The 12,791-nt window shown below is 50.7% G+C and overlaps 1 protein-coding gene across 2 annotated transcripts; it reads left to right on the forward strand.

Moving 5' to 3' along the window:
* The first annotated feature begins 4,703 nt into the window (after positions 1–4,703).
* Positions 4,704–12,584, forward strand: PIF1 (PIF1 5'-to-3' DNA helicase). 2 transcript variants are annotated; one of them, XM_039865304.1, is made up of 13 exons: positions 4,704–4,793; positions 5,484–6,060; positions 6,941–7,073; positions 7,162–7,287; positions 7,409–7,562; positions 7,653–7,767; positions 7,850–7,956; positions 9,145–9,284; positions 9,649–9,755; positions 10,513–10,600; positions 10,749–10,894; positions 11,495–11,686; positions 11,898–12,583. In XM_039865304.1, exons 2-13 carry the CDS (start codon positions 5,503–5,505, stop codon positions 11,955–11,957), a joined length of 1,926 nt encoding a protein of 641 aa, XP_039721238.1. In that variant the 5' UTR covers positions 4,704–4,793; positions 5,484–5,502; the 3' UTR covers positions 11,958–12,583. The 2 variants fall into 2 exon arrangements, with proteins under 2 accessions (XP_039721238.1, XP_039721237.1); XM_039865303.1 differs by lacking the exon at positions 4,704–4,793 and having other exon boundaries at positions 5,302–6,060; positions 11,898–12,584.
* Positions 12,585–12,791: the final 207 nt, after the last annotated feature.

Here is a 12,791-nt window from a genome sequence, read left to right on the forward strand (position 1 = left end):
CTAAGGTGAACCCTGCCCCCAAGTCTTAGCAGGAAGAATTAAGTGCCTTTGGGACCAATGGTGGCCTCCTTTGCCTTAGCTGCCATAGCAGCTACACCAGTTGACTGAGTTTCACTGCTTCTGCTAGTCCACAGGCTTCCAGCCATTTCCAACCCTATATGGAAAAATGGCACCACATGATTTTATTGTCTCAATTTGCAGAGCCCTGCAGCTAACCCCATGGCTGAGGACTCAGAAGATTCTATATCTAGAAACTCAGATTCCACCTGCAAAGAGACCAGGGCCCCTGGGGAGTTCATGTCGCACAGAAGCAACATGGTGGAGGTAACCCAGGGAAGAGATGACAGGCTGCTAGCTCTAGGATGTGGGGTGGGGATGGAGGGATATGAATAGATTCAAAATACATTTTAGAGGCAGAACAGGTTTGTTTGTTTGTTTGTTTTTGTTTTTGTTTTCAGATGGTGGATTGGATGTTGTAGGTAAAGAAAGAATCAAGGATATGACATGGGTTTTTAACTTGAGCCCAAATTGGTGGTGCTGTTTACAAAGATGATGAAGATAGGCGAAAAACAGTTTTATTTGGTATTGGGGATTAGAAACTCTGTTCTGGAGAAAGTGAGTTTGACATATCTGTTAGGCATCTGTGTGGAGATATGAGGAGGACGAATGGAGATAAAATCTAGAGTTCAGGAGAGAAGGGCAAGCTGGATATACAATATTGGGATTCAGCATGTAGCTGATAATTAAACTATGGTATTGAAAAGGGCAGGGGCAAAAAAAAAAAAATATCCTTCCACATTGAGAGGTCTGGTCGAAGAAAAGGGGTTAGCAAAGGAGACCTATAAGGAGCAGCCAATGTGTAGGAAGAAATAAGGAGAATGTGTTGTGGAAGTTAAGATTTCAAAGAGGGTAGATCAACAAGAGTCCGCTGACCAGTGATGAAGTCGTGCCCTGGAAGCAGGAAGACTGAAAAACCCTTCCAGCGCCCCTTCCCCACCCCCCCCCCTGCCCCACAAGACTGTCCTGTAAGCTTAGGGGCTGTAAAGGCAGGAGGGCAAAACTTAGAGAGAAAGGACTATAAAATGGAGGTGAGGGGCCCTTTTAAGTATCAAGAGATAACGCTGAAAATGCATTTTGTAAACCGCCCAGTCCTGCGCTAATATCATTGTTGTTTTTATTAATGAGCAGGAGACTGGACTGAGACCACCCATGAGAAAGAGCTGACAAGACATGAGAGTTCTCAAAGAGGAAATTTTGTAATGAAGAAAATCCCGCTCCTTCTGAGAGCTTGAGTCAAAACCAAGCTTCGGGTTGGGCGAGAAGAGCCAGCAGTATTGCGCTTCGCTGGGAACTGATCTCACGGAAGCAGAAGCGAGCAGAGTTACAGAGCGGTGCTAACCAAGGCTGCCCCAAGCGAAAGATGAGGAAGTGCGGCCTCAGATGTAAATAGCCTCTCTGGCTCCGCCTCCTTCCTCCATCGGCCAATCAGCATCCAAGTGACAGGAGAGCTGCGCTGGGGAGAGGAGGGGAGAGGAGGAGAGCGGAGCCTGAGGACCGTTAATCCACCCGGAGGCGGTGTCCAGTTATTCAGTCTATTCCTTTCCCTACAAGGACTCACTGTTGCTGCTCTTACAAAAATCAGGGTGGGCATATAATCACTTTGGAAAAAGCTCTGGCAATTTCATATGAAACTAAATACACATCTATTCTATGACCCACTAATCTCTTTTGAACAGGCATTTGTTCAAAATAAAGCATAAATCCACAGAAAGCCCAGATAGTCATCAGCTTGAAAATGGATAAACTGGTATCCCCATACAACGGAATACTATTCAGAAATAAAAAAGAACCACCAACTGATACACATAGCAACGTGGAGGAATCTCGAAACCATTATGCTGAGTGAAAGAAGCCTGTACACACAAGAATACATATCGTATGATTCCATTTATAGGAAGTTCTAGAACAAGCTAAAATCTATGATGAAAACAAAATCGGAACAGGAGGTGCCTAAGGACTGAGGGCAGGGATTGACTGCGAAGGGGCATGAGGAAACTTTGTAGATGATGGTAATGTTCTTAGAACTTTGTACAATGAAGGAAATGCCCTGTCTGTGCTGTCCACATGTGGCTATGAGCACTTGAAATGTGGCCAGTACAAATGAAAAACTTAATTTCATTTAATTTTCATGACTTTAAATTTAAAAGTAGCCACATGTGGCTGGTTACTACCCTATTGGATAGCACAGTTCTATATCCTGATAAGGGCTTGAGCCTCACAGGTATATGCATCTGTCAAAACTCCTGTCACAATAAGCCCAAGATTTGTGCATTTTACTGTATGTAGAGTTTACATGCAAAAAGTAAGCATAAACTCCAGTTAATGCAATGTATGTTGAAGTTGTTAGATGTGAAATGTGCTGTTGTCTGCTACTTTGAAATGCATAACAAAAAATGGATTAATGAATAAAAGGATGGCTAAATTGTGAGATATGAAGTATGACAAAATATTAATTATAGAATCTTGGTGGCAGGTATGTGGATGTTCATTATAAAAGTCTTTCAACCTTTCTGTATATGTTGGAATATTTTCAGAATAAAATGTTGGTACCAGGGCTGAAAGGAGAGAGGAATGGGAAGTTATTGCCTAATGGGTACATAGTTTCTATTTGGTATGATGAAAATTTTCTGAAAATAGATAGTGGTGATGGATTTACAACACTTAAATGTAGTTAATGGCAATTAATTGTACACTTAAAATAGTCAAAATGGTAAATTTTATATTGTCTATTTTACAATTAAAAAAATTAAAAGCCAAAAGAAAAATAAATGTTGGGGGAAAATCCATGTAAAAATCCCTATGTCTTCTCTAGAGGTAGTCTGGGGTACTGCACAGAGAGAAAGGGGAAAGGAGCAAGCTGTGTGAGTGTATGCTAGGCCTGCTAGAAGTAAAAGATAGTGAGAAGAGAACACAGGATTTGGAAACAGACAGACCTGGGGCTATAATCCCAGCTCTTTCACTTTCTAGTTGTATAACTGTGTTTGTTTCTTATTGCTATTGCTGCTGTAACAAATTACCAGACATTTAGGAGCTTAAAACAACACAGATTAATTATGTTGCCATTCTGGAGATCTGAAATGTGTCTTACTGGGCTAACAAAAACTGTGTTCCTTCTTGATATTCTAGGGAGGAATCCACTTCCTTACCTTTTCCAGCTTCTAGAAACCTCCTGTATTCTTTGGCTTGGCTCACGGTCTTTCCCTCCATCTTCAACACCAGCAGTAACGTCTTCAAATCGCTGTCTCTCTCTCTTACACTTACACACACACACACACACACACACACGCCCTCTGCTTCCTTCATCACATCTCCTCCTCTGACTCTCCTGCTTCCCTCTTTCCCTTATAAGAACCCTTCTGATTCCCTTGGGCCCACCCAGACAATCCAGGATAATCTCCCCATCTCAAGATACTTTATTTATTACATCTGCAGAGTCTCTGTTGCCATGTAAGGTAACATATTCACAAGTTATGGGGAATCGGAAGTGGACATCTTAGGGGGGCATTTTTCTGTCTACCACAGTGACTTTGAAAATTTATGCTACTGGTACTTATATGTCAAGACTACACTGAAGAGGAAATATATATTTCTCGTGATTTTTTTCCTAACAGTTTTATTGAGATATAATCCACATACTACTCATTTAAAGTGAACAATTCACAATGATTTTTAGTATAGTCACAGAGTTGTGCAATCATCACATTTTCATCTTCCATTTTTACATATGAGGAAACAAAGGCTTGATACAGTAAGGAAACTTGCTTAGGGCGACACCTAACGACAGTGCTGGGGCATTGCAGTCAGTGGCTGTCAGCACCTGAGATTCCCTTTGTAAAGACCAATCACCTGAGAGCAGTGTGGTGTAGTAGTGAAACACGGAGGTGCTTAGGCCAGGTTAGACTTAAGTTCAAGGCTTTGTTTTTGCTATGTACAAGAGATGTGACCTTTGGTGAAACCTCTTGGGGCCGTGATTTCCTCATTTGCAAAATGAAAACAAACAAATAGAGAGGCTGGAGTCACCTGTAAGATCTCTCCCACCTATGTAATTCCAAGCTTCACAAGGGGGAAAAAAAGATAATTAAAAATAAATTCCCCAAACACTGATGGCAACAAGAGGGTAAGTATTCCCCGAAGACAGAGGATCACACACTTCCTTTGTACTCTGAGCATCTGACACGGGCCTCAGGTGGGTGAGAAAGACAATACGTAAAACGACCCTTATAAAGGCAGAGAAGGGTGGGAAGAGTTGAGGGGCAGGGGCAGCGGCTGCGCAGATTTTAGGGTGGTCTGCCCAGGAGTGGGCGACCATCCCGTGAGGGGGCCCCGTTCATCTACTAAGTGAAGGATAGATGGAAAGTGGAATGTGTTGGAGGGACGGTTATGAAAGTAAATCTTCAGACCCCGATTGGGTGACACCACACCACGTGCCACACAGCTGTAAACCGCACCCCTACCCCGGCTTCTTCCGCCACATCCACTAGTCCACGCAACTTGGTACGCTCGGCCCCTACAATAAGCCTCCTTCCTCCGGTGTGCGATTGGTACAGCCCAAGCTCGAGGAGTTGGAACCCAACCAATGACACACCCTTTGCCACGCCCCTGTCTCTGATTGGCTGAAGAATTTAAAGATCCGGCCGGTGATAGGGTGATTCTCTACTGCCAGTATTTGAAAGTTTCTAGTGCCGGAGCTTCGCCGGCAGGCAAGCTCTGTTCGGCTTGTTAGTCCGGTGCATGTGAGTGTCTACCCGATCTCAGAGATGGGGGGCAAAGAGACTGCTTTTTCAAGGGTGCATGCTGGAAGGGTGCAAACGAGAGGGTCAGACGGAGGGAGCAAGGATTCCCGGGTCCCACTGCGATTTCTCCAACCAAATATTCTACCCTTTCCCCACGTTGGAGATGGGATGCAACAGGGCTTCGGAATCACACTATCCCAGACCAGCTGTGTGACCTCTCCCAACCTGTTTCCACTTCTGTACACGCGGAAACAGTGAGAGCTGCCCGTCCGCGTATAAACCAGTGAAAGTACCTGGAGATAGGAGGAGCATATTACATGTCAGCCCCCTTGATCGTCTCCCCACGTGAGAGTCCCCAGTTTCCCAGGGAGAAGACTCAGTGCCTGCCTTGGGTCTTTTCGCAGCCGCCTTCTTTTCTGTTCAAGGTCTCCCTTTTTCTGCAGCTCTTGCAGAAAAGGTGCATTTGACGCTGCCCATCCACCACTCTGGAAATTATTGTGTAGGAGAGTAATTTCTAATTGAATTTTCGGTTGGTCCCAGTGTCCTTTTACTATCTCTGTGGCCTTTTTGTATTGCTAGTGACAGCCTCTGTGACCCTACGTGGCCTTAACCTCTCTCCTCGTCAAGGCCTCTATACCACCTGTTATGTCCCTGGGTACTCGTGACCCTTATGTTCTGGTCCTTTTGCAGACTTGCAGAAGCGGTGACGATGCTGTCGGGAACCCTGGCAGCGGCAGTGGAATGCGAGGACGCGGAGTTGCGGTGCCGCGTGGCTGTAGAGGAGCTGAGCCCCGGTGGGCAGCCGCGAAGGCGCCAGGCTCTACGCACCGCAGAGCTGAGCCTGGGTCGTAACGAGCGCCGCGAGTTGATGCTGCGGCTGCAGGCGCCTGGGCCAGCTGGGCGGCCGCGCTGCTATCCCCTGCGCGCTGCGCGTCTCTTCACGCGCTTCGCCGCCACTGGGCGGAGCACATTGCGGCTCCCCGCGGAGGGCGCTCCTCGGACCGGCGCTGTGCAGCTGCTGCTCTCCGACGCACCTCCGGATCGCCTGCGCCGCTTCCTGCGCATGCTGCGCGTCAAGCTGGTTGCGGCCCCGGGTCCCCCGCCGACCTCTGCCCGCACGCAGCTGCTAGGACCGAGGCCCCGCGACTTCGTCACCATCAGTCCAGTGCAGGCGGAGGAGCTGCGGCGCGCAGCGCCCACCCGCGTCCTAGACACCACGCTGGTGAAGCAGTCCATGGAGCCCCGTGCGGGGGCTGAGCCCAGCACTGTGAGGACAGGAAAGGGGGGGACGCCTTGGGGACTGGGTCATGCTACTGAGATGAAAAAGACATTGGAGACTCAAGTTGGGGGAAGGTAGTGGTGTATTTGAGGGAGCTGCTGGTTATCCCAGAGGAGATGCCCATCGGACGTCTGAGTATGACAGAAATGTGGGAGTTGTGTGCTTGTTCCTCATAATGCAATCCCTGAGACTGGGTAAGAGAGAATAGGAAAAGGGGGCCCAGACCTCATTAAAAGAGAAAGCAGAGGAGGCCTAGAAAGGAGACTTCAGAGGAAAAAGAAGAATGTAGTGGCACTGGAGAAGGGAAGCTTTTGGAGAAAACGAAGTGGTCAGCAGTGTCAGGAACCGATCAGATACGGGTGTGACATAGTCTGGTGGGTTTGACAGTGTTTGTGAACTGGGACATATGTAGATCACAGGTTTGAGACTCAGCAGGTGAGAAGATGGAGATGGGGCAAGAAGGGGCCCTGGCTAGGAAGGGTTTTGCTTGGGTATTTTGAGGTGAGAGACAGGTTTGTGATAGGAAGAGAAGTGAGGAGGAAGGATGGGTAAGAGGACCAAGAGAGTTAGAGAACTCAGAGGAGGGAGCTTAGGGAGAATCCAGACCCATGCAGTAGGGTCTTCAGGGCACCAGGAGTCAGTGGAGACCCAGCCTTGGTCCCTTCCTCAAGGAGAGACCTGGATCCCTATAGTTACTGGCAAGATCTCCAGGTGAACCAAGGCTGCCCAAAGGCTCCAATGAATGAAGCCAGCAGAGACATAAGGGCTACCAGGCCTACCATTGCATCTGGGCCAAGAAGGCATTGCCCAAGTGGGGAGCGATACTTATGGAGTAAGAGGAGGCCCTGAGATAGCCCTATCCCCCCAGGAAACCCCAAGGTGGCCCCTGCCTGTGAAGAGGCTGAATTTACCCTCCACCAAACCACAGCTTTCTGAAGAACAGGCTGCAGTGCTAAGGGTCATCCTGAAAGGACAGAGCATTTTCTTCACTGGGAGTGCAGGTAGTAGGGAGCAGAGTTGGAGGTGGGAGGGAGGATGGTAGTGGGGTAGGATGGAGGAAAGGTGGCCCTGACTTTGCTCTCTTCCCAGGGACAGGGAAGTCTTATCTGCTGAAGCGCATCCTGGGCTCACTGCCTCCCACAGGCACTGTGGCCACTGCCAGCACTGGTGTGGCAGCCTGCCACATTGGGGGTACCACCCTCCATGCTTTTGCAGGTAAGTGAGAGCCCCTGGGGCTAGAGCTGGGAGCAAGCCATGCTCCTGGGAGGGAGGGAGGGAAGTTCAGGTTTGAGACAGGGCTGGGGTCTCAGCCCAGGCTGAATAGTGTCACTCTCAGGCATTGGCTCAGGTCAAGCTCCACTGGCCCAGTGTGTGGCCCTGGCCCAGCGGCCAAGCGTGCGGCAGGGCTGGCTAAGCTGCCAGCGGCTGGTCATTGATGAGATCTCCATGGTGGAAGCAGCCCTATTTGACAAGCTGGAGGCTGTGGCCAGGTCAGTATGTGCAGTGAAGTCTGGGTTCTGGTGGTTTTCCATGTGGAACCCATCCATCCCAGCCCTTAAAGCATTCTTGCTCCTCTCTAGAGCTGTTCGGCAGCAGAATAAGCCATTCGGAGGGATCCAGCTCATCATCTGTGGAGACTTCCTGCAGCTGCCGCCTGTAACCAAGGGTTCACAGCCCCCACAGTTCTGCTTTCAGGTACCACTTGCCCTCCTTCTCTGCCCCCCCATCCCCCGAGGGTCTGCTTTGCTCCCTGACACCCTCACCTTACTCCTACCAGGCCAAGAGCTGGAGGAAGTGTGTCCCAGTGACCCTGGAGCTGACCAAGGTGTGGAGGCAGGCAGACCAGACCTTCGTCTCTTTGCTACAGGCCGTCAGGCTGGGCAGGTGGGCCCTGTGAATAGTGAAGGGGCCACAAAATAAGGATCCGTGTGTGGGGCAATGAGGAGCATAGGGACCCAGAGCAGGGGGAGATATGCCTCCTGGGCCCATAGATGGTTGTTCTGGGCACTGGGACCCTGCCTCTCCCAGGGGTGGGATCCCCAACACCCACTGCAGGGCCTGGCACAGAGTAGGAGTCAGGGAAGTATGGGCAGATGGACACATGAAAAAAATTCAGAGATGTCAACACTCCTATTTCATAGACGCAGAAACTAAGGTTCAGAGAGGTAAAGTGACTAGACCAAAGTCACAGCTATTAAGTGACTAAGTTGGGACTTGAACCCAGGTCTGACTCTAAAACCCAAGTTCCTTCCACTTTTAGAGCTCGTGGAGTCACTTGGTTGAGGAGGGAAGGATGCAGACATAATTCCAGCCCAGCAAGGACAAAAGATTGAAATGCTACAACTACTCTAACGTGGGTGTAGACAGGCTGGGAGGGCAGAGGACATGAGCCAGAGATGGGTCTTGAAGTCCAGGTCAGATTGGGATGAGCTAGGAGGAGGGTGGTAGTCATGAGTTGTACCTCCTGCCTGGGGACAGGAGGTAGGTACGGAGATGCACAGCACACACCAGCATGCATATGGGACAAGAGTAAAGAGAAATGGCAGAGCGAGGAGAGATGAAGCCAAGTGTTTCCTCTCCTCCCACAGGGGTTCATGCTGCACCCAGGCCTCCCCATGTGGAAGAAGGCCAGAGATGGAGGGAAATAGAAACATAGGCTCCATTTTTCTCCCAAGACAGCAGGCCAGGGGCTAGAAGATTGTCTCCTGGATAGCAATCTAATTATAGGTTACAAGTATTATAGGTGTCAACATCAGCACCTGGTCTAGGTCCTCTGAACCTCTGGCCCGTGCTCACTCAGCATATCCAACTTCCTGAGGGGCCTTAGGGGTGGGACACAGGAAAGGGTGCCCTCTATGATCACCCCCACACACACCATTCTCAATCTCCATGTATGGGGTCCAATTCAAGAAAGAACAAGTTGGCCAGCCTGGGAGCCAGCAAATCTTGCCCTGATGCCCCTTTCCAGTCTCTAGGCCTAACTCATGGCCTGCTGCTTGGGCCATACCACCCACATGCCTCACCTTCCCTGGTGTTCAGGTGGGCTCTGCCCTGACAGCCCAGCTCCCACAGGTGCTCAGATGAGGTAACTCGCCAGCTCCAGGCCACAGCTACCCATGAGGTGGGGCGAGACGGGATTGTGGCCACAAGACTCTGTACCCACCAGGATGACGTGGCTCTTACCAATGAGAGGCGGCTGCAGGAGCTGCCAGGTGAGCAGGGAGCTGGAACTGGGCTAGACCAGCTGGGAAGGGCCTTCAGGCAGGTGTGGCCTCCCAGGCAGCCTGGGGCCTTGGGATCATTTAGTTATCCAGGCCCCAACCTCTGTGACCATAAAGGCTCTTACATTTGCAGATATAACTATGATTTTGAGAGGTGTGGCCTTGAATGGGTCGAGGTCACTCAGCCAGTAAATGCTGGAAGTGAGACTTGAACTCAGGTATCTGATTATAAAGCCCCAGCTGGGCCTGAGCTGTCCCCACTACCTCCCCGCCATGCCCTGGTCTGATATGTGTTTTGAGAACCTAAGCCATGAGTCAGTGACTTGTATCTGTTTGCCCAACTCTCTTTTCCCAGGTGAGGTACATAGCTTTGAAGCCATGGACAGTGATCCTGAGCAAGCCCGGATCCTGGATGTCCAGTGTCCTGTTAGCCGTCTCCTTCAGCTAAAGCTAGGAGCCCAGGTAAGTAGGAAGCAGAGCCTGGACCCTGGGATCTTGGGCCTCTCCAATCCTTGCCCCTCTGCCCAGGCTGCTCCATAGCCCAGGCCCAGCTGCGATTACAGCCAACTTCCTTCCTCCTATTCCCACCCACCTTCCTGTCTTCAACTTTCCACTGCCCTCCCATTCCTATGCCTGGAGCTCCAGGCAGTGTGGCTTTGGATGAGTCCCTTGCCCTTACTGAAGTTTGGTTTCCTCATCTCTAAAACGAGGAGTAAAATATCTACCTCACAAAGCTATCTTCTGTAGTTTACCCTATACTTTGAGAGATTCCCCCTTCCTTCTACCATATTGGGAGTGGCCCAAATGGGAGCCTTTTCTCAGTTCTGAAAGGCACCCAAAGGAAAAATGCAGGTACTGTATGGTTGGAAGAAAGGTGGCAGGACCTGGAAGCTATCGCTCAAGATTGTGGCCCACAGACATACCCCATAACAGACCTGGAAATTCTTAAAGCCCTGTTACCTTATTGCTCTTTATGCCCTCCTGAGGCAAGCTGAGCAAATGTCATTCCCCTTTGACACAAAGAGAAATTGAGACCCGGGAAAATAAAGCAGCTTGCCACAGGGGTCAGAGTCAGCCGGTGGCCCAGTTAAGGATTAGGACTCAGTGCCCCTCCATGATGGCCCCAAACTTCTCAGAACCACTGTAGTGTCTGTGGGACCTGAGACCAGGTGTAGGAATGGGCCAGCTCTCCATGCCTCCTGTTCTCTTTCCCTCGTAGGTGATGCTGGTGAAGAACTTAGCGGTCACCCGGGGCCTGGTGAATGGCGCCCGAGGGGTGGTAGTCGGGTTCGAGACTGAAGGGAGAGGTAAGTGGTGGGGGTGTGGTCCTACTGCTTGAGTTTGCAGCAGGGGCCTGGGGTAAATATAGGAGGAGGAGGCTAGGATGGAGAGTCGAGGTCTGCTCTGCACTTCTAAGCCCTGAAGCTGGACTAAAAGGTTGGGCTTCTTCCTCAGGGCTTCCCCAGGTGCGGTTCCTTTGTGGAGTCACTGAGGTCATCCGTGCTGACCGCTGGACGGTGCAGGCCACTGGAGGCCAATTCCTTAGCCGGCAGCAGCTGCCCCTCCAGCTGGCCTGGGCAATATCCATCCACAAGAGCCAGGTGAGCAGCCAGTGTGGGAGATGGGGACAGGGCAGAGCAGAGGGAGAATGGGACAGGCCTGAAGGGGACTCTTAAAGGTTTTATGCAAGTTTAGCTAGACCTGGATGGAAAGTTCCAATTGTAAAATAAACCTTGCTTTAGTGCATTTCCCACTCTGCCTCCTTCTCTTCCTTTCCCAGACATTTGTCATTTCCCCTTTGTCATTTCCTGCCCCGCTATCTTCTGAGATACTACCAGGTATGTTAAACTTAATCCTTACAACTGTATAATAATCATTCCAGGGCTCAGAGAGGTTGAGTAACTTGTGTAAGGGCATACAAATAGTGAGAGGCAGAGCTAGGATTCATTTTCATGCCTGTCTAACCCAGGCCTGAGCTCTTTCCTTTTGCCTCTATCCCCCTACTCTTATCCTGGATCACCTCCTGGACCCCCTCCTATTCAGATACCCACATAGGGCCAACCCATTCCTCTGCCTTGAGAATCCCTGGACTGGGCAAGGAGATCCAGGGGCTGTAGCTGAGCTGGCGAGGTGGGGCCAGGCTCTTGGGTACAAGGGAATTTAGGCAGAGCTGGCTCTATCGCTGTCCTTCCATCCCCCAGGGAATGTCCCTGGACTGTGTGGAGATGTCTCTGGGACGTGTATTTGCCAGCGGCCAGGCCTACGTGGCCCTTTCCCGGGCACGCAGCCTGCAGGGCCTGCGTGTCCTAGACTTTGACCCCATGGTGGTTCGCTGTGACTCCCGTGTGCTGCGCTTCTATGCCAGCCTGCGGCAAGGCAGGGGCCTCGGTCCGGTAAGAGAGAGTCACCCAATGGTGGGCCATGTGGCTGTGGGCAGTCTGAGAGCTAGGATGGAGGAAAGGCCAAGGGACCCTGGGCGGGGGTGGCAGAGCCTTCCCTGGCTCCACTGGGGACAGGGGCAAAAGGAAGAAGATGTTGGTCCCCAGGCTGTGGTTCTGGGGTACAGCAGAAGCCCATTACTTGGGTTCTCTGGCTTTGATCTAGGAGTCTCCAAATGATGATGAGACAGCCTCAGACCAGGAGAATGTGGACCCAAACCTTTGAGCCGCCATGAGAAGACAAAGGATGGTTTCCCCCTCCTCCCTAGTAGGCCAGGACCCCGGGGAATAACAGGGGGAGGGTGGTCAGTGCCTCTTTCTCCCTTCATTAGGGGCTCTCAGCCTCCTGGCAGGTGTTAAGGGAGAGTGCTTCCCACCCATTTGCCAGCTGTCCCTCAGTTTCTCCCCTTGTTCTGGGTGAGCTGCTTCCCAGGTCAGTAGTAACCCTTCCTGAGCCAGTGGGAATGGGCCTGTGCTGGGTATCTGGTGTTAGAGGACAGAGCTCTGCAAGGGCTGAACACAGGGCCACATGGTCATGAACGCCACCCCATTTGGGCTGTGGAGGGAGGAGGCAGGTGCTCCAGGAGCAGGAATAGGCCATAGGGGTCCTGGGGGACTCAGGCCCAGTTCCAGCCCTAAACAGAGAAGGGAACCTGGAGAACCTTCACAGCTAGGCCCAGTCTAGCATAGCCAGGAAAACACCTTCTTGAGCCTGACATAAGAGCACACACTGCAAACTGTGTGCACGTATCTTAAACTGTTTTTTGGGGGGGAAGAAATAGTGTGGGGGGATTGAAATGGATGTTCTTAGATTGTATTTATTTCGGACAAATAAACTTGTGAATTGTGTAAGGCCTGGGAGTTGAGTCTTCTGCTGCCTTTAAGAGGGCACCCCCGCCTGGGGCACTGGCTACTCTTGTCCCAGGGAGGCTAATCCTGTGCCCCCTGCCCCAGCCTGCATGTGCAGAGGTGTTTACTGAGCTCGCAGCACCCTTGTGAGAGGTTTTGTTAGTATCACTGGTTATTTGGAAAGCTGAGTTACCTGAAGTTGATGACTCAC

This window comes from Pteropus medius, unplaced genomic scaffold, assembly GCF_902729225.1.
Source record: "Pteropus medius unplaced genomic scaffold, Ma_sr-lr_union100, whole genome shotgun sequence".
NCBI classification, from domain to species: domain Eukaryota; kingdom Metazoa; phylum Chordata; class Mammalia; order Chiroptera; family Pteropodidae; genus Pteropus; species Pteropus medius.